Source organism: Danio rerio, chromosome 5 (genome assembly GCF_052040795.2).
Source record: "Danio rerio strain M-AB ecotype USA chromosome 5, GRCz13ab, whole genome shotgun sequence".
Lineage (NCBI taxonomy): Eukaryota > Metazoa > Chordata > Actinopteri > Cypriniformes > Danionidae > Danio > Danio rerio.
Genome location: NC_141025.1, coordinates 22935001 through 22957339, shown reverse-complemented (window position 1 = coordinate 22957339; position 22339 = coordinate 22935001). Strand labels below are relative to the sequence as shown.

Sequence of the window (22339 nt, the reverse complement as noted above, 5' to 3'; positions counted from 1 at the left end):
ATGAATGAGATTTTAAACAGTAATGTTAAGATTTCCAAACAACCACATTACAAAATAAAAGCGCATTTTCCTAAAGTCCCTACTTTGCATTCAAGTCCTTGAAGATTTTATTTGAATCAAATCACTGTGTGTTCTGCTGCAGTGACCAAGATCAAAAGATTTCACTGAAGCGAAAAGCATGAGAGATTTTTCTATTGTCATTTATTCTCTCAGTCTCCTTTATTAAATCAGATTAGAGGAAAAGCCAATAGTCTGCTGCTACATGGAATGAATCTCATTTCTGAGCTGAGATTAACAGCTAATTATTATTTTAGCAACGTGTGACCAGGCCCGGCGCCAGGAAGTCAAAACTGAGGGGGCACTTTAAATCCATAGGGGGGCACTAGACCTGGTGACTGATTTTGGTCTCTTGTTTCTTTCATTTAGGCTATTTATTCGCATTTATTATTACTTTGCATTACTGCCTAAGTTACTGAAGGCAGTAATATAGGCTACGTTTTAATAGTAATAGCAATACGCAGTTTCGCTATTACGAATTTTATTAACGATGGTAATGCATACCGCTTATTAATGCAGACGGATGATGGCTTCAGTGCCAAACGAGTGCTTTAAATCATATGTTATTCTCCTTATTTCCGTTTCATTTCAAATAACAGCCCTATGAATGTTTAAAGTTTTAGGTAAAGACGTCAAATTATGCCCACACATGCAAGCTGACCCACGATCAGACTATTCATTTAACTGGTAAATAAATATAGTGAAATCAGCTTAACCGAGTCATCACACTTCACAACCAACATCAGTGTTGGGGAAAAGCTAAATGTGACAATCTAATGTCATTCAAAACAATTACTTGGTTACATTTTAAGGCATTAGTGTAGCCAGAAAAATACCTAAAAAAGATACAAAAATTCACAGTTATTACCGTGAAAATTGGTTAAATTTTTATATGCTATATAACTTTTTTTCATCATTTTAAATGTAAAAACAAAGATTTGTCTAAGGCTATTATAAATGTGCTTTTTTCGTGATATTGTAAACCATCATAAACCTTATGTACCATAATTTCTAGGCCTACCCGTCATTTTATTTATTAATTTATTTATTTATTAGGCCTTTTTTAATAGCTTTTTTTCAGGTTATTTTCATTTTAGGGCCATGAGCTAAGTCAAAACAAACTCGATATGTTGTATTTTAGCTCTTAAAACAGATCTACAATATATTTTATGTTGTTTAATTTTGCATGAGCAAATAGCAGTATAGCCTAGTTGCATATTTTTAAAAGATTATCATTCTGCCTACCTGCAGCGCACGAGATTTCTCGGTTGATCCGCGGTAAATCCACTTAAGCACTATACCTATTCCATTTATAACACTGCAAACTTGACTTCGCAGGCCGATCATCTTTAAACGCAAAAGGCATTTATTATGTGTTATACCTTGACTGCAGTTGCATAATGGGATGTTTCTCTACGCAACTGTAAAAGTGCACTTTTCAGCAAAATGAAAGCAAACATTTAAAGGGTTCTGCGTTTTGTCAATTTTAGCTTAATTGTAATAATATTAATAATAATATTAATAAATAAATTAAAATATTATTTATAGTGTAGCCTACTGTGAGACTGTGCAGTAAACTATTTATTTTTATTAAAACATGTTTATTAGGCTACATCTTCCCGAATAACTAATAAATGACTGGCAGTTGCGTCTCTGCTAAAATTAATTTAAAAGCAAGTTTCTTATGTGTTTTTTTCCTTTTAGAGCTCAAGAGAGTTGTGTTTAAATAATTAGTTAACCAAAACATGTAATGAATTAAGCTGCTCCTATCATGTCACACACTTTTCTCCCTTGTGAGTTGAGTGCGCCTCCATCGCCGTGTGCGCGTTTTAAAGGCTATTTACGGGCGCACCTGACCTGACGCGGGGACCGGATCTCTGGACTATAGGACTAGCTTTAACCTCACCATTTTCATAATTTAATTGCTATGTCATATATTTTAAAATATTTAAATGTGTGTTCTGAAGGTTGGAAGGACGGGGGTGTTAATAATTAATGACAGAAAGAATTTTCAGTTTGAGTGAACAATCCTTTATAAAAACTGGGGGGGCACAAACTCTGTCTGAGGGGGCAATGCCACCCTTTGCCCCCCCGTAGCGCCGGGCCTGCGTGTGACCATAAGAAATGGGGAGGGCCTTGCCTCACAATGCTTTTGGTGCCGGTTTCACACTGAGAGAGGAAGAGGTAGTCAAGTGGAGGGCTGCTCTCTGATTCGCTTGGCCTGTCTAAGACAGCATGGTTGTCGACGGTAACGGTGTCCTGATTGGCCACAAGAGAAACATGAGGAGAAAGTGCTGGAGAGGGCTGCTGGGAAGAGGGTGTGCGATTTAGACTGTCCATTGATTCTATCAAAAAAGAAAGAGAGAGAGAAGAGATTAGCGGTAAATCATTATTCATTTTAAATATCAAAATATTAAGTGAAATTTCTGATGTACCTATACACTTTTAATTACCAGAAGGTGGCAGACCAGATCACCCTCTGCCAGCCCCCCCCCCACACACACACCATAACCCACTGTCTCACACACACACACACACTCACACACACACACTCACACACACACACACACTTTCTCTTCCTGTTTAGACTCAACAGTTCGCTAGTAGTGGGCAGACATTTCTAAACCTCTTAGTCCCACAGATGAGCATGTGACGCTCATGCCTGTTACACGCACTGGAAACACATGACACATTCACTCTTCTTTTTTTAGGGGTGTAATCGCTTCTTTTTTAAACAGTAAGCAAAATGTTTTTGGAAGGTGGAACTGAGTCGAAATAATTCAGATAAAGGTCATTGTGGAAAGCTTTTTTTTTTTTTTTTTTTGCCTTTTCCAGGGTCATGTCTTTGTGTTGTGAGAATCAGATTGACTTCTTGAGTTTGAGACTCGGCTCTTGCTTTATGTATTTGTGTTGAGCAGGTTAATCGGTCACATTTTATTTTGATGGTCCGTTTGTTGAATTTAAGTTTCATTGCAACTAATTAGATTAGTATACTGTTTTAGATTATTAGTATACTGTTAGGTTAGGGTTAGTGCAAGTTGACATGTACTTGTAAAGTTTCTTATAGTCAGTTAAATGTCTGTTGAAGAAGCAATATCAGCAGATATTAAGCAGACAGCCTACTAATACTCAAATGGACCATCAAAATAAGGCGTTTCTTATTAATTAAATAAGCAATTTAAATAATCAAATAAAATGTTATTGCCCATAACCAGAGGCACCCCATAGTGACTTATGGTTGAGCGTCTGATATCACACTCAACCTGCTGCTGCTTGAAAGCCATTGTGAGTAATGTCAGGACTGTAGCCAGGGGATGTTCGAAATACCCACCCCACACTGATAAAGGTCCAGAATTTATCCCATACTTGAGCTTTTTGTCCTATTTTGACTCCTATGCCATAATAAATGTTGAAAATGACCTTTGAAGAAGGCTTTAAAAGGGTGGTCCACTATGATATCATGTTTTAAACTTGAGTTTATGTGTGAACATAAACAACATCTCTGAATGAATTATGCTCAAAGTTCAGTGCAAAGAGAGACATTGGCTTTTACAGAGTTAGCTTAGCAAAGTCTACAGCAAACAAAGTTTGGGGACTACAAATAAATACATCTGGGCTAGTGAGATCACAAGGGCTTCCGGTTACGTGCATTCACCTCACGCACACATGATTCGGGCAGCTTACAGCTTTTCTGACTGACTGCGCATGCTTCGAGAGTCATAGCGCTTTTCCTGGTGATGTGGAGTCGATCTGTGAATCACAGCACATTATGTTAGCTGACCAATCAGAGCCTCTTGAGAGCAGGTCTTTCAGAGGAACTATGACATCCGAAAGTCGTTTTGATGTTAACTGAGTAGCTGTATAAAATCAAAGTAAGATATATGAAAAAAATATTTTTTTACAAATGAAGCAAGAGCACACATTACTTTGCATCTTTGAACACAACCAAGCCTTAAAAATACACTGTGGACCACCCATTTAAGGTCCAAGCAGAATCCTCTTTTGGCTGTTGCTTTAGTGTGATTAAAGAAATTTGAATGTGCTGGCCAGTTTGTGTTTGACTAATAAATGACAATAGGCTAGTTTTTAATGTAAAACTGGAACAGCATCTTTTTTTCTAATGATTTATAGTGTAATGAATTTGTATTTGAAAAATAAGTATTATTCTCATATTTTTTTCTTCTAGGTTTTTAGGAAATGTTTTTTGTACATCAGAAAGTGTGGTTAATGATCCTCCGACAAGCTAATCCAGCAAAAATAGTGCTTAAAGAAGTATTTAAAGCTCATAATTAAATAGATAATGAGGCGACTAACTGCAAAAAGGTCCATATTTTAAGAAAAACGAACCACCCATTTCACCAGGCTGGCTACAGGCCTGAATGTGGAGGTAACATTGTGGGTAAACAGTCGTAGATAACCGGCTTTTGATCACGTTGCAGCTAGCATGCTAATCTGAGGGGGATTGAGTGGGCTCATGTAAACGTTGCTTCTTTGGCAGAGCCTTATTGGGTATCCAGCATTTGAATAACTGACAATGACTCACAACTTCTTTTCTTTTTTCTTTTTGATAAAAATCTGAGAGACGCCAGGCTTGTGGCTGTATTAAATGATTTTTCCTGATCCTATATTTACGGTAAACATCTATAAAGGTGTAAGCCTATAACATTTTCACAGTTTGAACCACTTCATTTATAAAGCTGCTGTAAGAATGCTTTAATGATTATATGGAGCTATTTTTACCCTGGCTGTCCAAGGTTGTTATGGTATGAGCTCCAGTGAGCAGTTGTCCTGGTAATGGAGTCAGAGGGACAGTAAAGATACAATAAGGTGTTGTCATGGTGACGGTCATAGATGGAATAAAAATGACATTGGAGAGACGATGGAGACGCAGTACAAAGTTGTGAAAGCGATGAAGTCAGTGTAAAAGACAAGACTGCTGTCTTGCTGTGTCAGATTGGGAAAAATTTTAGTGGGCAGTTGTTATGGTGACAGGCCAGGGAGAGCACAGACACAGTGAGCTGTTGTCATGGTGACAGGTCAAAGCGAAAGCACAGATACAGCAAGCTGTTGTCATGGTGACAGGTCAGAGCAAGAGTCCAGATACAGCGAGTAGTTGTAATTGTGACAGGTCAGAGCAAGAGTCCAGATACAGCGAGTAGTTGTAATGGTGACAGGTCAGAGTGAGAGCCCAGATACAGCGAGCTGTTGTCATGGTGATGGGCAAGAGCACAGATACATAAAGCAGTTGTCATGGCGACAGATTATAGTGAGAGCACAGATACAGCGAGCAGTTGTCATGGTGACAGGTCAAAGCCAGAGCACAGATACAGTGAGTAGTTGTCATGGTGACAGATCAGAGCAAGAGTCCAGATACAGTGAGTAGTTGTCATGGTGATAGGTCAGAGCGAGAGCCCAGATACAGCGAGCTGTTGTCATAGTGATGGGCAAGAGCACAGATACATAAAGCAATTGTCATGGCGACAGATCAGAGTGAGAACAAGTTGTCATGGTGACAGGTCAGAACATAGTTACAGCAAACGGTTGTCATGGTGATGGATCAGAGTAAGCGCACAGACAAAGTGAGCTGTTGCTATGGTGACAGGTCAGCGAGATTGCAGATACAGCGAGCAGTTGTCATGGTGACAGGTCAGCGAGAGCATAGATACAGTGAGCAGTTGTCATGGTGACAGGTCAGCAAGAACACAGGTACAGTGAGCAGTTGTCATGGTGACAGGTCAGCAAGAGCACAGGTACAGTGAGCAGTTGTCATGGTGATAGGTCAGCGAGAGCACAGATACAGTGAGCAGTTGTCATGGTGACAGGTAGGTTAGCGAGAGCACAGGTACAGTGAGCAGTTGTCATGGTGACAGGTCAGCAAGAGCACAGGTACAGTGAGTAGTTGTCATGGTGACAAGTCAGCGAGAGCACAGATACAGCGAGTGGTTGTCATGGTGACAGGTCAGAGTGAGAGCACAGATACAGTGAGCAGTTGTCATGGTGACAGGTCAGAGGGAGAGCACAGATACAGTGAGCAGTTGTCATGGTGACAGGTCAGAGGGAGAGGAGAGATATTACAGTATTCTGTAACTCGTGGCTCTGGCAGATTATCTACATTTGAGTTTACAAAAGTTCACAGAAGCCGTTAGGTTTAACAGGACACCACATGGTTTTTAGCCAGCATGTGTTCTGAGTGTCTTGACATGTGGCCTGAAGCAGGATCTGAAACTGTGGGCCTCCCAGGTGTGGCTACAATCTCTGATCTGCTCTTCTCTCAGCCTGCTGTCCATCTGCCTTGTTGCAAAAGGGTCTGTTTGTAAATAATATGCTGAGTTCCATTTCACAGCTGGAGTCCTGCTGGGCTTTAAAACAAGGTCAGCCGATAAACAGTGACTGAAACTTGTGTCTCCAAAATAGGGCTGAGTGATAAGGCCTAAATTATTATCCCAGTATTTTTGAGGTTTCATATCGTATTGATACTATAGTTGACTCCATGGAATCTGGATTATTTTTCCTTAGATTTTGTTCATTTTGAATTAAAATGAAAATAAAAAATTTGTAAGTATTGGCATCAAAACAATGAATGTTAAGTATTTGGTCAGATAAGCTTCTGCATAACACATTGACTTTATTAATAAAATCATGGGTGAGAAAAAATACCTTAATTGTAAAAAAAACAAAAAAAATCTAATTTCTGCCATTCATTTAGTTTTAGCACTATATTTAATTAAGTTTCAGCTCTGTATTTCAATTATTTCATCAAGTTTAACCAGACTTTATTTTGATGGTTTTGTAATGAAGATATTTCAGTTTCAGTGTGATCTGCTGCTTTTTGTTTTGTTTTTGCTTGGTGTTTTTGTTTCTCATTTAAAACAGTAAAATGTTTGGGAGAGTGATTCTCAGAGCAGATTTGGAGATGCTCATGTCTTTATCGATTGAAACTGCCAAACATAAACTAAAACCAGTGAACATCCCATGTTTGAATTTGTGTTGTAGATAAAACCACATCATACATTTACTGCACATAAATGAATAAGCAACATTCATTTAATGGCTGTTTTCACATGCATTAAAATACACAAAGCTTCATTCATTCATTCATTCATTTTCTTTTCGGATTAGTCCCTTTACGGATTAGTCCCTAACCGCCAACTTATCCAGCACATATTTTTATGCAGTGGATGCCCTTCCAGCTGCAACCCATCCCTGGGAAACATCCATACACACTCATTCACACTCACACACTACGGACAATTTAGCCCACCCAATTCACCTATACCGCATGTCTTTGGACTGTGGGGGAAACCGGAGCACCCAGAGGAAACCCATGCCAACACGGGGAGAACATGCAAACTCCACACAGAAACACCAACTGGCCCTACTGGGCTTTGAACCAGCAGAATTGCTGTGAGACAACAGTGCTAACCATTGAGCCATCGTGTCACCCTGTTGAACTCAAAATATATTTTGATAGAATACTAGTAGCTGCCAACCATTGACATCCATAGTAATTTAGGAAGTTGATGGATGCAAGCAATAAGTAGTCTTCAAAATATCTTCTTTCGTATTCAGAAGAAGAAACAAAATTATGAAAGTTTAAAACTGCATAAGGAAGAATAAATAATAAATGTAATAAATAATTAGAAATAAATTTCGGTTGAACTGTCCCTCTAAAACTCAGGTCTCATACTGGATTCCTGGAGGGCCGCAGCTCTGCACAGTTTTGTTCCAATCCTAATCAAACACAGCTGATCCAACTAATCAAGGTGTTCAACACTACTAGAGACTATTGAGCAGGTGTGAGTTGGGTGTGGCTAAACTAGAGCTGCGGGCCTCCACTGATGAGACCACTGTTTTAAAGGAACACTTCACCTTAGTTAAAAAATAAGCTCATTTTACAAGACCTCTAGAATTGAAAAAGTATAAATTTACAATTTTTTGATTCTATTCAGTTGATCTCTGGGGCTGGTATGAGTGCTTTTAGCTTAGCATAAATCATTGAATCAGATTAGACCATTAGCATCTTGCACAAAAAAATTAAAAAAATAAATTTTGCTATTGTACCATTAATGCAGCAGGTGCAATGATATTACAAAGCAATGTTACCTAGCGGTGGAATATTTTTCATAGTAATTTAGCACTGGATGCAGCTAGGGGCGGCGCTAGAGGGCAAAAGTTAGGAGAATTCTAAGGCCCCTCGCCATTTTGGGGACTCCAGAGATGCTATTGGGGGCCCACCAGCTCTTGGCTTTCGTTCACTATCACCCACCTCCCACAGCTATTCACTATCTTCCGTTACACCTACGAAATGTTTTCATAGGGCATGTACTGGCCAGCGGCGCCCCTGGATGCATGCATGATATGGCAGCATAGTTCATCATTTTACGCCGCAATGGGAGTTTAGTTCCTAGCCATATCAATTATAAAATAGCAACTTTTTCAGTTTCTGTCAGTCTAAATATGATGTAACTACAGAATAGTCTAGTTTTAAATAGGAAAATTACCAAAATGCTAAAGGTCTAATCTAATTAAATGATTTATGCTAAGCTAAGCTAAAATTGCTCCAGCTAGATTCAGAGATTGATTAATCAAGTAATAGAGTAAAAATGGCAATATTTAACTCTAGGGGACTTAGAGTTAAAACAAGCCTAAGCAGAGTGTTCTTTTAAGTCATTTTATCTATGCATGTGTTGTTGTTCTGTATATATTAGCTTTATCTTTCCCAATCTGCCGGTTAAAAGGCTCATACAACCGTCCAGCGTTTTGTGTATTGAACAGTAACCATCTACTTCCATGTCTGAAACTCTGTATCACTCATCTTTCTGTTATCTTTCTAAGTAATGTGTAACTTGTGGTTTCTCTCACTCTCTGAGCTTGGTTTATCACATTAGCCATGCTAACTGCTAACATTTCCTCTGTACTCTACATTAATAATTGTGCTACATTTAATAAAAACATGTTCTCTTGCTAAAACAGCAGAGCAACACAGATCGGGATGTTCGTTGTTTTTTGTTAGTTGAGGATAAGCAATGCCACACACTTGTGATCTGTCTGCGTTATGACAGACGTGTGTGTGTGTGTCTGTGACGCAGCTGTTGCTCTGCAGACTATTGGAAAGAAAGGAAGAGAGGGATGGAGGAATGGAACAGAATATTAAAATAACACCTCGCCTAGATTACAGCGTCATTTTCTTAAGGATTCAGTCTGCATCTTTAAGTCTGCATCTCTCTCTGGAGAAACATCCAGTGGTTAATTATTTCCCAGTTTAGGTTTATTCATTTTAAAACTACAGTTAGAGGAATGTCCGTCTTTAGGTTAACGGAGAGTTCAGATGTGGTGAAATGGGTAATTTTAGAAGGCATTTTTCTCATTAGAGTGTTCCCTATTTTATCTCATGTCTAGTATCTTTCTTATAAGTCCACGTAATTCAACAACAATCAAAGCGAGGATTACTATAATGGAAACTAGAATTCATTTTGAGAATCCGCAATATATATATATATATATATATATATAGGGCGAGGCAGTGGCGCTGTAGGTAGTGCTGTCGCCTCACAGCAAGAAGGTCGCTGGTTCAAACCTCTGTTCAGTTGTTGTTTCTATGTGGAGTTTGCATGTTCTCCCTGCATTTGCGTGTGTTTCCTCCGGGTGCTCTCATTTCCCCCACAGTCCAAAGACATGCGGTACAGGTGAATTGGGAAGACTAAATTGGCTATAGTATATGAGTGTGAGTGAGTGTGTATGGATGTTTCCCAGAGATGGGTTGCAGCTGGAAGGACATCCGCTGCTTAAAACATATGCTGGATAAGTTGGCGGTTCATTCCTCTGTGGCGACCCCAGATTAATAAAGGGACTAAGCCAAAAAGAAAATGAATGAATGACAAAAATAAAAAATAAGGAACATCCTGTTTCTTCGAATATATTATAGAAGTATCGGATTGGTCCTCGGTATTTGTAGATACTCAAAATCAAATGACTCGGACTCGTACTCGATGTCAAAAAAAACCTGGACATCACAACACGTATTTTCTCTTTTTCCCACAAGCATGTCATCAATTTCTGACTTTGTCATCCTTTACAGCCATAATATTAGCAGCAACACTGCAGATCTATAACCCAGCGTTCCTGTCACTTTTACACCCTTATTGTTTATGAGCTACTCAATTGGCAATTAATAAAACTAGCTTTCCCAAAACTATTAACAAAATAAAACTCATCTTACCTGCGTGTCTGTTGAGTCCTCCAAACGTACAGATCTGTCCGATATTCTGCACCCAGTCGTTCATCTCCTCTGCCGTTTTGGCCAGCAGGTAAAAGATGCGTGTTGCAGTCTTGACCACAAACAGGTGCTGATTCTGGTGCTGCCGTTTCGTAGGCCGCACTTCCGCCTCGATGGTGACCTCGCATTCTTGCAGGTCGATGGTTCGGATTGGTTTGCGGGAGCTCTTGCTACGGTAATATTCCAAAACGTCAGGATTCCCGCTCATCCGACCCCTCCGTAAAACAAACCATCTCTTTCGCCATGACTGAGAGAGGGAGAGAAAGAATTAGATTAGCTTTGTTCTGCTGGGCACTCACATCACAATAAATTAGTTATCAAGTCAAGAAGGCCTTTTGATCTTTGGATCTTGCCTTTTAAAGCACAAGCAGTCTTTATATAAAATGAGTCTTCATAAAAAATGATCATTTTACATTATTTTGTACACTGTTAACAATTTCCTGTAGAATACACAGTGTTACTCTTAGCAGTTCGCCAATAACTTACTGTAAATCAATAACAGCAAAAATACTGCATTTGCATTTACAGCACCATTTATCTTGCTGTATATGTATTTTTAGTTTATATTTTTTATCTTTATCATAAAATATACAATATTTTGCACTATTTTACAGTATTTTCACAATGAAACTTAAAAATACAGCAACATATTGCATACCTGTCCTACAGTAAAATGCAGTACATATTACAGTTAAATACAGTGTAATTTGCAAATACTGTTAACATTTTTTACAGATATATGTTAATCTTTTTTGGTCTGTTCATCTGTGAATATTATTGAAAAGAAAATACTAAAATAAGCAATCATTAGTCAGTTAATGCTGCTGTTTAAGTATAAAAAGTAAACATATCAATAAATATTAAAGAGACAGATCACCCAGAACTGAAAATACTTTCATCTTGTGCTCACCCTTAGATAAAACCCTTCACAAGTTTCTTCCATCAGTTAATCGCAATAGAAGATATTTTAAAGAAAGCTGAAAAGCTCTAACCCTTGACATCCACAGCATTTGTTTTTTTCCTGCATAACCACTTGAGTACACAGTGAGTGAATTTTCAGTTTTGGGTGAACTATCCCTTTAAATGAGAAAATAAAGATGTCAACAGCACTTCAATTAGAATTAAAATAAAAACTGAATATATAAGAATAAAGGCTAAATCTAAATTTTAATGAATACTATAATATGTAAATAAAATAACACTAAAACAACACCAATCAAAATAGAAGTATTGTTGTGCAATTTAAACTTGCCACAGTGTCATTTTTCACAATATGTGGTGTCTGTGTTCAAAGCAACTGAGGTTTTTATTGCGAAATAAGAGTACACAAAGTAACAATAACAGAATGATTTATTTTTAAAGACTATGTAACAATGTTTGATCATGTTTGATGTTATGATCATTGACATGATCTTAGTATGATGTTGTGATGACGATATAATCAATGTATGATGTACAATCAATACAATTCTGAACAGAACAATTGCCATAATGCCTTTGCTATACCAGCTGAAGCTTGTCATCACTGATTTCCAGAACTATAAATACACCTCACTATAGCAACTATAGTTGCTGAGTCTTGTTATCCTGTTGCACTACCAAGTGTTTTCTTGTCTTGTCTAGCCTAGTTGTGTATTGACCCTTTGCTAAGTTTTTTCATTTTGACTCCTCGCCTGTTTGTGACCACGATTCTGGATTTCTCAGCACTTTCAGAAATAAAGGTATGAGAGCTGTCACTGGGGTGGTACCTTTTCAAAAGGAACACATTTGTAGTTGAAGGGTCCATATTAGCACTGTACCTCAAAAGTATATATTAGTACCTACAAATTTTAAAAGGAACACTTTTGTACTTTTTAGGTACCAATATGTACCCTTGAGGTATTAATATGAACCTTTTAGGTACAAATTTATACCTTTTGAAAAGGTACCACCCCAGAGACAGCTCGCGTACCTTTAATTCTAAGTGTGTATGCATCTGTTTGCCCCCGTTTTGACCGTTGCCTGCCAAACTAATTTTGCAAATAAGCTGCTAGTGGATCCTCAACTACATTGTCTAGCTCCCCTGTGTTACAGTTTATGTATAAATCACTTGCATGAACAGCTTTCAACAAAACTTTTAAAATCAAGACTTACTCTCAGTGAAAATCACTGAATGAAATAAGTTAGTTTAATTTATAATTTTTAAAAAAGTTATATTGACTCAATGAAAACTCATAAACTGATTATATTAAGCAGTATTCTAATTAAGTGAGTTATGAATGAGTTAATTATATATATATATATATTTTTTTTTACTCAAATGTTAGAAGGACTTAATTTAAGTTAATTGAACTAATAGTGATTTGATAACTGAACTTAAAATATTTAAGTTACTAATACTCTAAAAGTTTCATGATATTAACACAAATGATGTATGTGTATGTGACACAATATATAAGTTTACAATACTCAAACCATTTTGTTTCAAAACTTTAATAGTTTGCTGCAATCGGTTTCCTCAAACAGTTTGAATTAACCTATCGAGTTTCACAGTGTATTATAGATTTATTATTGATTTTAGATGGGGTTCTATCTGTTTTTTTTTTTTTTTTTAAAACACAAATCTTTACATTTTTTGCATTACATATATCAAATATAAAATTTTGTTCAAGTTTTCAAATAAATCAAAAATCCAGAAATATCAGGACATCGAATTCTGTTTCATCTTTTGCGTCTTACATGTTCAATGAATTGCATGCTCAATTAAACCTAGGGATAGTTCACCCAAAACTCAAAAGTTATCATTTACTCACCGTTTGTTTATTTCAAACCTTTATGAGTTCCCTTCTCCTGCTAAACACAAAAGGAAATATTTTGGAAAATGCTGAAAGAAACCCAAAATGATTTGGAACAAGTTAAGCAAATTATGAATTTATTTTAATTTTTGGGCTGACTATACCATTAATGGCCACTGCTAACAAATTATGAATTATAACATTCTTAACTTAAAATAAAAATCAAACCGCAAAAATAATAAATAAGTGGATAAATAATGTCTATTTGAAAATCTGTTTTGATCAATTGAGGTTCTGAGTGATTCCAATAAAGCTTTCAGAAAGGAGTTTAGATTGATAGCGATGTGGAATTTGGTATCCAGTGAATCATTCATAACTGTACACCACAGTGAAGCTAGTGAAAGCATAGACAAGTTTAAAGATAAACTTCTGTCTAAACTGGGCAGGGTGTGGCTTTCAGTCAGAGATGACTTACAAACTTACTTCACAAGAGATTAATCTCTCACAGCAAAAACAAGTTGCCCATGCTCTATGGCTACGAAAAGTAAACAGTCAACATCAAGTCAATCAGTATCAATCTCTTGGCATAATAATGAAGTACAAATCCAGTTTTGACACGGTAATCACTGCAAAAATATGCTTATTACTATTAGATGTATTAAGCTGTTATTCTATTTAGGAGATATTAAAGGTTATTCATTGTGACATCATGCCATGTAGTAATTAGCTTATAGGCTTATACTTTGAGTTGTTAGGTCATCATGTCTGATTATTAGCTGTTATTTTTAATTTTCTCTGAACTGTAAAGAGCATGCAGTACCTGCCTTAGGTGAAATCTGTCTTCAGAGAATTCACCTGCGCACGTGATTGTTTCTTTTCCATTATCAGTGAAGTAACAGAAACTATTATAGAAACCAAAGCAGAAATACTTTCTCAGAGAAAGACGGAATAAAGAGGGGGCGGTGGTTTATATGAAGTCCTAGATTTACTCATAGTTGACTGTGCTCTAATTTCTTATTGACAATAAATAAAGAAAAGGACACTACAAACTGGAGCATTTGTCAAATTTATATAATTTGTTGTAAAGATATTTATGGGTTAAATGTAAGACCTCATATTAAATTGTTAAGTAATGTTATGTGGATGGAAAGCATATTAAATGCAAAAGCCTATGCTCTTTTATTATTATGTCAGGTTCTATCATCTCTATCATTTCAGCCTGACATAATCTACATGTTCTTATTAAAATATACAAAATAATTGATAAAATAGGGCATCAGGGTGTCGCGGTGGGTAGCACAATCGCATCACAGCAATAAGGTCACCAGTTCGAGCCCCGGCTGGGTCAGTTGGCTTTTCTGTGTGGAGTTTGCATGTTCTCCTGTGTTCGCGTGGGTTTCCCCACAGTTAAAAGACGTGGTACAGGTGAATTGAATAAACTAAACCGGCCGTAGTGTTTGTGTGTGAATGCAAGAGTGTATGGGTGTTTCCCAATGTTGGTTTGAGGCTGGTTGGTTTGAGGCTGTGCAAAACATATGCTGGATAAGTGGGTGGTTCATTCCACTGTGGCGACCCTGGATTAATTAAGGGAGTAAGCTAAAAAGAAAACCTCGGTTGTCAGAGTCACATCCTGTTACATTTATAATTTATTACACTAAATTACATTTTACTGGATGTCTTCTGTAAGTTAAAGCAAAAATTTATTAGTTATAATCTGTAGTTACACTGAATGAAATGTTGCTGTACAGGTGGGACGCATTACAACGGAGGTGAGGATCCACATGCAGTTCTTTAACATTTAGAGTAGTCAGACAGGCAATGGTCAACAAATGAGCAAATCAATAGCACATGGGTTATTAACGCAATAAAAGTGGTCAAAACACAGGTGAGAGTTTAAGCTAGACGTCAATGAATCAGAATGAGGAACAGGGCAAGAATCCAAAACACAGAAGAACAAAGAACGAAAACGCTTCATAAAGTTCATAGGAGAAACAATACTTAGCGATGTGTGTTGCAAAGAGAGGTGTCTTTAAAGTCCATGAATGATTCAGTGATGAGCCTCAGCTGTGTGTGTGTGTGTGTCATCATCGGTGATCCGGGACAGGTGTATGTGTGTGTGTGTGTGTGAGAACAGATAAAATGGGATTTGTAGTTCTTTTGGTGGCAGATTTGTAGTTCTCCAATAATCTGTATGGACTAGATCGCTGTGATTGTGACAGTTAGTGGCATGTCTTGTGTAAACCATGACAGAAATGTATCATAATCATTATTTATTTTGCTGGGCACATGAAAATTAAAATGAAAATAAAAGCTGTGTATTGCTTTAATGCTTGAAAACCCTTTTTATTGTCTTTAGCTATTATATATTTTTGTTTTTGTGTATCATCTAAGGCCATTTTTCTGCTGTAATGTACTCAGTCTGAACCCAAACCAAACAAACTTGAAAAACAAACACCAGCTGTCATTTTCACTAGCTTTTAGTCCATTTGTAGTGCCATTCATGTGAATGTTACTCCAGTGAAAAAGAGTAAACTCATCATTTTTCATGACCTTAAGGTTGCGCACATGCTTTCAACGTGATCCACAACGTTCCGTAAACATCGGCAACTTGCATGTCCTTTTTTTCCCCTGCTTCTGTCTGTGACATCATGCAGATCTGTTATTTCAAGTTGAAGTGTCTCTGTTCAGTGAGTTGTTTTCGTTCTCTAACCAAGATTTCACCACAACATTCAGCTCTTACGCAACTTGTGATGGTTAAAAGGCCTTCACGTACCGAAATAATTAAATTAACACAGCAGCAGTGAAGTGTCATTAAGATCTCTCAGGATAGTTGTTGTTTTTTTATAGCAGCATTTAATAAAAGGTCACAATCTCCCACTCGTATCATTAGGAAAGCCCTGACTTCCTCCCTCGAGGTTGTTTTCACAGATGTCAAATATGATCCACACAAATGCATTATGGGTAATAAAGCCACAAAACTGCAGGATTTCTGTCCCTCTGGCGTCACAAGACTAACTCTCTTCCTCTTCTCTGAGATCCAGACTAAGTGCTGACATGAGTCTTGAGAGCCTGATTAAACAAGAAAACAGCAGAAGAGACTTCTTCATTCACTTTGCTCTTACTTTTTTTTGTTAACCCAACTTTTTTACCCAAAGTGACTTACAACATGACCAACAGTGCCATGTCTAAAAAAAAATTCAAGGGGCACTTCAGATTTATGAGACACGACTGTTTTAAAATCATTCATTCATTCATTTTCCTGTCGGCTTAGTCCCTTTATTAATCCGGGGTCGCCACAGCGGAATGAACCGCCAACTTATCCAGCAAGTTTTCACGCAGTGGATGCCCTTCCAGCCGCAACCCATCTCTGGGAAATGTTTTAAAATCAATATTCAACAAAAACTTAAATTAGGTGCAAAATGCAGTGTCAGAAATCTTTCATCCAGTCTGATGAGAGTCACAGCTTCCACAGTAAATTTGCTGTAATCTGAGAGATATCTACCCATTTTAGTCACTTTAAGCACACATTTTTCCTGTAGAAAATGAAAGGAGAACATGAAAAAGTCAAGGGCGGTTATTTTCTGTGAAATAAGAGCCGCCTTAAACTCTTGCTCAAATCAAGTTGTAATATGACTTGATTAAAAATGTAATATAATAAAAAATAAATACTATTGCCACTTCTAATGAGAATTATAACAATATGTGACCCTTGACCACAAAGCCACTTCTGTCATGAACACTCTTGGGATTTAGCATGATAATGAATATGTATATGGCAATGTTGATGTATTTGTTCTTGGCGGTGTAAATCTGCTACTCTGCTGCTGCTTAGCTTATTATGGCAGAGCAAGTACCAAGACTTGCTACTGTTAGTATATACAAAGACATGCCATCTGAGAATGTAACACGCTACTGCTGCAAAGATAATACAGTGCATCCGGAAAGTATTGATAGCGCTTCACTTTGTCCAATTTTTTTGTTACAGCCTTATTCCAGAATGGTATGAATTCATTTATTTTCTCAAAATTCTACACACAATACCACATTATGACAATGTGAAAAAAATATTGTTTAAAATTGTTGCAAATTTATTAAAAATAAAAAACCTGAAAAATCACGTGTACATCAGTATTAAAAGCCTTTGCCGTGAAGCTCTAAATTGAGCTCAGTTACATTCTGTTTCTGTTGATCATTGTTGAGATGTTTCAGCAGCTTAATTGGAGTTCACCTGTGGTAAATTTAGTTGATTGGACTTGATTTGAAAATGCATACACCTGTCTATATAAGGTCCCAGGATTGACAGTGCATGTCAAAGCACAAACCAAGCATGAAGACAAAGGAATTGTCTGTAGACCTCAGAGACAGGATTGTCTTGAGGCACAAGGCTGGGGAAGGTTACAGAAAATTTCTGCTGTTTTGAAAGTTCTAATGAGCACAGTGGCCTCCATCATCTGTAAGTGAAAGATGTTTGGAACCAACAGAATTCTTCAATGAGCTGGCCGGAGATCTAAGCTGAGTGATCGGGGGAGAAGAGCCTTAGTCAGGGAGGTGGTCAATAACACAATGATCACTTTGTCTGAGCTCCAGTGTTCTTCTGTGGAGAGAGAAGAACCTTACAGAGGGATAACCATCTGTGCAGCAATCCACCAATCAGGCCTGTATGGTAGAGTGGCCAGACGGAAGCCACTCCCCGCCTAGAATTTTCTATAAGGCATCTGAAGGACAGTCATCTCAGACAATAGGAAACAAAATTCTCTGGTCTGATGAGACTACAATTGAACGCTGGAGTAAATGCCAGGCATTACGTTTGGAGAAAACCAAGTGCCACTGATCACCAGGCTAATACCATCCCTACAGTAAGGCATGGTGGTGGCAGCATCATGCTGTGGGGATGTTTTTTAGCAGCAGGAACTGGAAGAATAGTCAGGATAGAGGGTAGAAGACAGCAATTAACAGAGACATCCTGAATGAAAACCTGCTTCAGGTTTCAAACTCTTGAACTCAGACTAGAGTGATAGTTCATCTTCCAGCAGGACAATGACCCAAAGCACGACACCAGAATATCAATGGAGTGGCTTCACAACAACTCTGTAAATGTCCTTGAGTGGCCCAGCCAGAGCCCAGACCTAAACACTAAATCCAAAATGAAAAGTTTTTATGCCAGAAAAATTATTAGAATTTTAATTATAGATCATGTGGCATCAGCATATTTCCTACTGTAAATCAGAGCTAAAGATCTTTGCATAGTTATTATAATAATTATTAGTAGGCCCACATGGAATCTGCAGATTTTTTTAGGCCATCATTGAGTGAATTTATTTACTTATGTAAATGTGTGTAAATATGCATTCTGTTTTTATATAAATGTCAGTAATTTTATTTACTAATTTGCAAATGCTTATATGATTTATTTCCAATACAGTTTGCAAAGTAACCTTTTTGGACTTTTATATATTATTTGACAAACTTTAGTTTAAGTTTACCAAACAAGTAGATCTAATTGGATTTGTCTTATAAATCTTATTTAAATAAAGGTTATTCTTTTTTATTTAATGTTTTAAGTTTTTTTTGTCAATATACTTTTACAATTATTCCACATACATGCACAGATTCTTTTTAAACAAAATTATGCACAATAATAGCAAAAAAATGCGAGCGCATATTTTTCTAGCTCTGCTTACAGTATTAGTAAAGTGGGGAGAATGGCAACAAACGCTTCCTTATATCAGTAATCACACTTCATTAATTATGCACAGTGCATGCACAGAAGATGGTAAATATAGAATTGCATTAGCTGAAATGCTGCTTGCAGTGCAAAAATCTCCATCTTTGCGGTCTGTTTTGATTGGAACTATTCAGATGTGCAGAAACTCAAGTGGACAAAGGGTGAACTGAAACCTTGCTGAAACCATAAGCAGTTAAATGCTTAGCTATTAAGAAAACACAAATGTTTGATCACAAGCACTGGTGCTGTGTCAAAATGACTCGATTTGAAATCACTTGGTTGTTTTTGAAGAGACCACAGAAATGTGCAGTTCATAAGCAAAGTGTCATGAACATGCTTAGCAATTCTTCACTTAACCGCATACGTTATCCTTCCCGCAGTGTCGGCAAAGTTTTTCTACTGAATTTGTCAGAAACCACACATTGTTCTGGGCATGCTCAGAGCTGCGGGGTCAGGGTATGGCCTCGATTTACCTCTATCACAAACAAAGACTTTCTCTCTATTCTTTCTTTCAGAATGGATATATTTTCTTCCCCTTATGTGTGTGTGTTTTAGTCAAAGAGAGGAACTAGAGGTACGTTTTCCCAGAACCCTTCACAGAAGGGAAGTCTGAAACTGGCCCAAACGCTTGTTCACAACAAGCAAATGTGTCGTGTTTGTTTGCATGCATGTTGCAGGTAAATTGAGCCTTTCTGAGTCCTTTTAAATGAAAATACTGAGTAAATGTGAATGCAAACTTGCAATTTAACAATGTGATATGTTTTATACCTATGGTTAACATTTTTAGATGTTTTATAAATAGCATACTTGTAGTGCATAGTACAGCACAGTTTTTGAATTCCAGATTTCCTTATTTAGGTATAACGGATTAAATTGGCTTCCCTGTGGATGCTGTGTAAACAGACTTTCCATATTAAGGATTTTGATATAGGATTTATTATTATTATTATTATTATTATTATATTATCAGTATGGGTGTCACGGTGGCTCAGTGGTTAGCACTGTCACCTCAAGGTCACTGGTTCAAGTCCCAGCTGGGCCAGTTGGCATTTCTGTGTGGATTTGCATGTTCTCCCCTTGTTCGCGTGGGTTTCCTCTGGGTGCTCCGGTTTCACCCCCACTATAGGTGAATTGGATGGACTAAATTGGTCGTTTATGAGTGCGTGTGTGAATGCGAGAGTGTATGGATGTTTCCCAGTATTGGGTTGTGGCTGGAAGGGCATACGCTGCTTAAAATGTATGCTGAAATAGTTGCTGGTTCATTCCGATGTGTAACCATGATAAATATCAGGCTAAGCTTAGGAAAAATGAATGAATATTATCAGTATTCCTCAGATTTAATTGCTACACCAGAAAATGTGTATTCATTCTGGAACAAATTTCAAACTTTAAGGGAGTCACTGAAACATTCAACGGTTTGTCCAGAGTTAGTTGATTCATTCAGAAACAAAACCCCATTGGCTGTGCTTTGCTCAGAGATGGGCTACAGTTTATCCCTTCTACAACAGAAAAATAGATTCATTGGATTTATTGATTTTTTTTAAGGTAAGTGGTTACAAACAATTTATATAGGCTGAATTTAAACTAACAAATTAAATTGAGTGATTTAGTGAACTTTCATTTGCTTGTTTAAATTTAGCCCATTTATATTGTTTGCAAGATCTTACCTTTTTAAAAATGTTAGTAAAGTCAAGGAATCATTTTTTTCAGCTTGTCTTTTACATTAAGCAATGTAATCGGTAAAGTACCTGCCAATACTTGATATCAAAGTGACTGACATTGTCTAACATGTAAAATACTCAATATTACCTTGAGTACTGTACACTCGATGAAGTATCACAGTGCATGATGAGTGATATTTCATTGTGTTTTAGGCACAAGTGAAATATCTGTAATCTTAAAAGATGGTGCTGTGGCAGAAAGGTACACTGTGTTTCCACTTTTCAACCAATTTTGGTGATTACTATTTGTCAGTTGATGTGCATAAGGGTTTGTAAGAAGTGTCCTGCACAGTGCCATGATATAGTACATCTAAAACTATTCATAATATTTAAATGATTTTATACTGAAACACATGCAGTCTGATGATTTTATTTGTATAATATTGCATTTTTTTAGCTCAGAGATGACTGAAAATCCACACAAGTGTCACAGCACTTTAAATGTAAACTTCCCTTATTGTCTGTTTCGCTATGTACAACCCATGCGACTGTTTTATCTATATATGTGCATGTATTTATCTGTTAGCTCATCAGAGTACTTCTCTAATTCACAGACAGCAACAGCAACAAAAGAAGAATAACAGCAATAGGAAGACAGACAGAGAGAAAGAAATAATATATGAAATATACAAAATAATGCCTAAAAAATTTAAGAGAGATAAAGAAAGAAAAAGATGAAATATATTAAAAATTTTTTACAAAAGAATGCAAGAAAGAAAAAGAAAGAAATAAAGTAAATAAATAAAGAGAGATAGAGAAAATACGAAATAATGTACAAAAGAATGTAATAGAAAGAAAGAAGGAAAGAAAGAGAAAATAAATAACTATTTAAAAGTAAAAGAAAGATAGTATGTAAAAACTAGAATATACAAATAGAAAGAAATAAAGAGAAATTAAATATAAAAAAAAGAAAGAAAGAAAGAAAGAAAGGAAAAATAAATAGATAAAAATACAGAAAGGAAAGATAGAATGTACAAATGAAAGAAAGAAAAATAAAAAGAAAGAAAGAGAATAAAAGAAAAAATTATTTAGATAGAATGTACAAATGGAAAGAAAAAAGAAACTAAGAGAAATAAATAAATAAATAAATAAAGAATGAAAGAAAGAAAAAAGAAAGAAAGAAAAAATAAATATATAAAAACAAAGGAAAGATGGATAGAATGTACAAATGAAAGAAAAAGAATGAATGAAAGAAAGAAAGAAATTAAATAAATGTATAAAATATAGGTAAGACAGAATGTACGAATGAAAGAAAGAGAAGGAAAGAACGAAAAAATAAAAGGAAAGATAGGATGTACAAACGAAAGAAAAATAAAAAGAAAGAAAGAGAATAAATGAATGAAAGAATGAATGAAAGAAAATGTAGAAAGAAAGAAAGAAAGAAAGAAAGAAAGAAAGAAAGAAAGAAAGAAAGAAAGAGAAAATAAATAAATATATAAAATAAAGGAAAGATAGATAGAATGTACAAATGAAAGAGAAAGATAAAAACAAAGAAAGAAAATAAATAAAGATAAACAAAGGAATAATAGAATGTACAAATGAAAGAAAGAAAAATAGAAAGAAATAGAGACAGAAAGAAAGAAAGAGAAAAAAATAAAAGAATTAAAGAAAAAATAGATAGAATGTACAAATGGCAAGAAAGATAGAGAAAATAACTAAATAAAAATGTAAAAATAAAGGAAAGATGGATAGAATGTACAAATAAAAAAGGGAAAGAAAGAATAAAAAATTCTCTATATATATATAGATATATAGATATATATAGAATAGAATGTACAAGTGAAAG

At 36.3% G+C, this 22339-nt stretch overlaps 2 protein-coding genes across 10 annotated transcripts in view; one reads left to right on the top strand and one right to left on the bottom strand.

The window, feature by feature from the left end:
• smarca1 (SNF2 related chromatin remodeling ATPase 1) overlaps positions 1-22339 on the top strand; it is an 82248-nt gene that overhangs the window by 14929 nt on the left and 44980 nt on the right. The window lies entirely within an intron of this gene.
• gab3 (GRB2 associated binding protein 3) overlaps positions 1-22339 on the bottom strand; it is a 45460-nt gene that overhangs the window by 16849 nt on the left and 6272 nt on the right. For all 4 annotated transcript variants that reach the window (XR_015491123.1, XR_015491122.1, XM_087253401.1 and 1 more), the window contains exons 2-3: positions 10277-10580; positions 2198-2402 (exon numbers count right to left, since the gene is read on the bottom strand). Coding sequence is in view for 1 of the 4 variants with exons in the window: in XM_087253400.1 (XP_087109526.1) it covers positions 2198-2402; positions 10277-10580 (509 nt within the window). In the remaining 3 variants the exon portion in view is untranslated. The remainder of the gene's footprint in view (positions 1-2197; positions 2403-10276; positions 10581-22339) is intronic.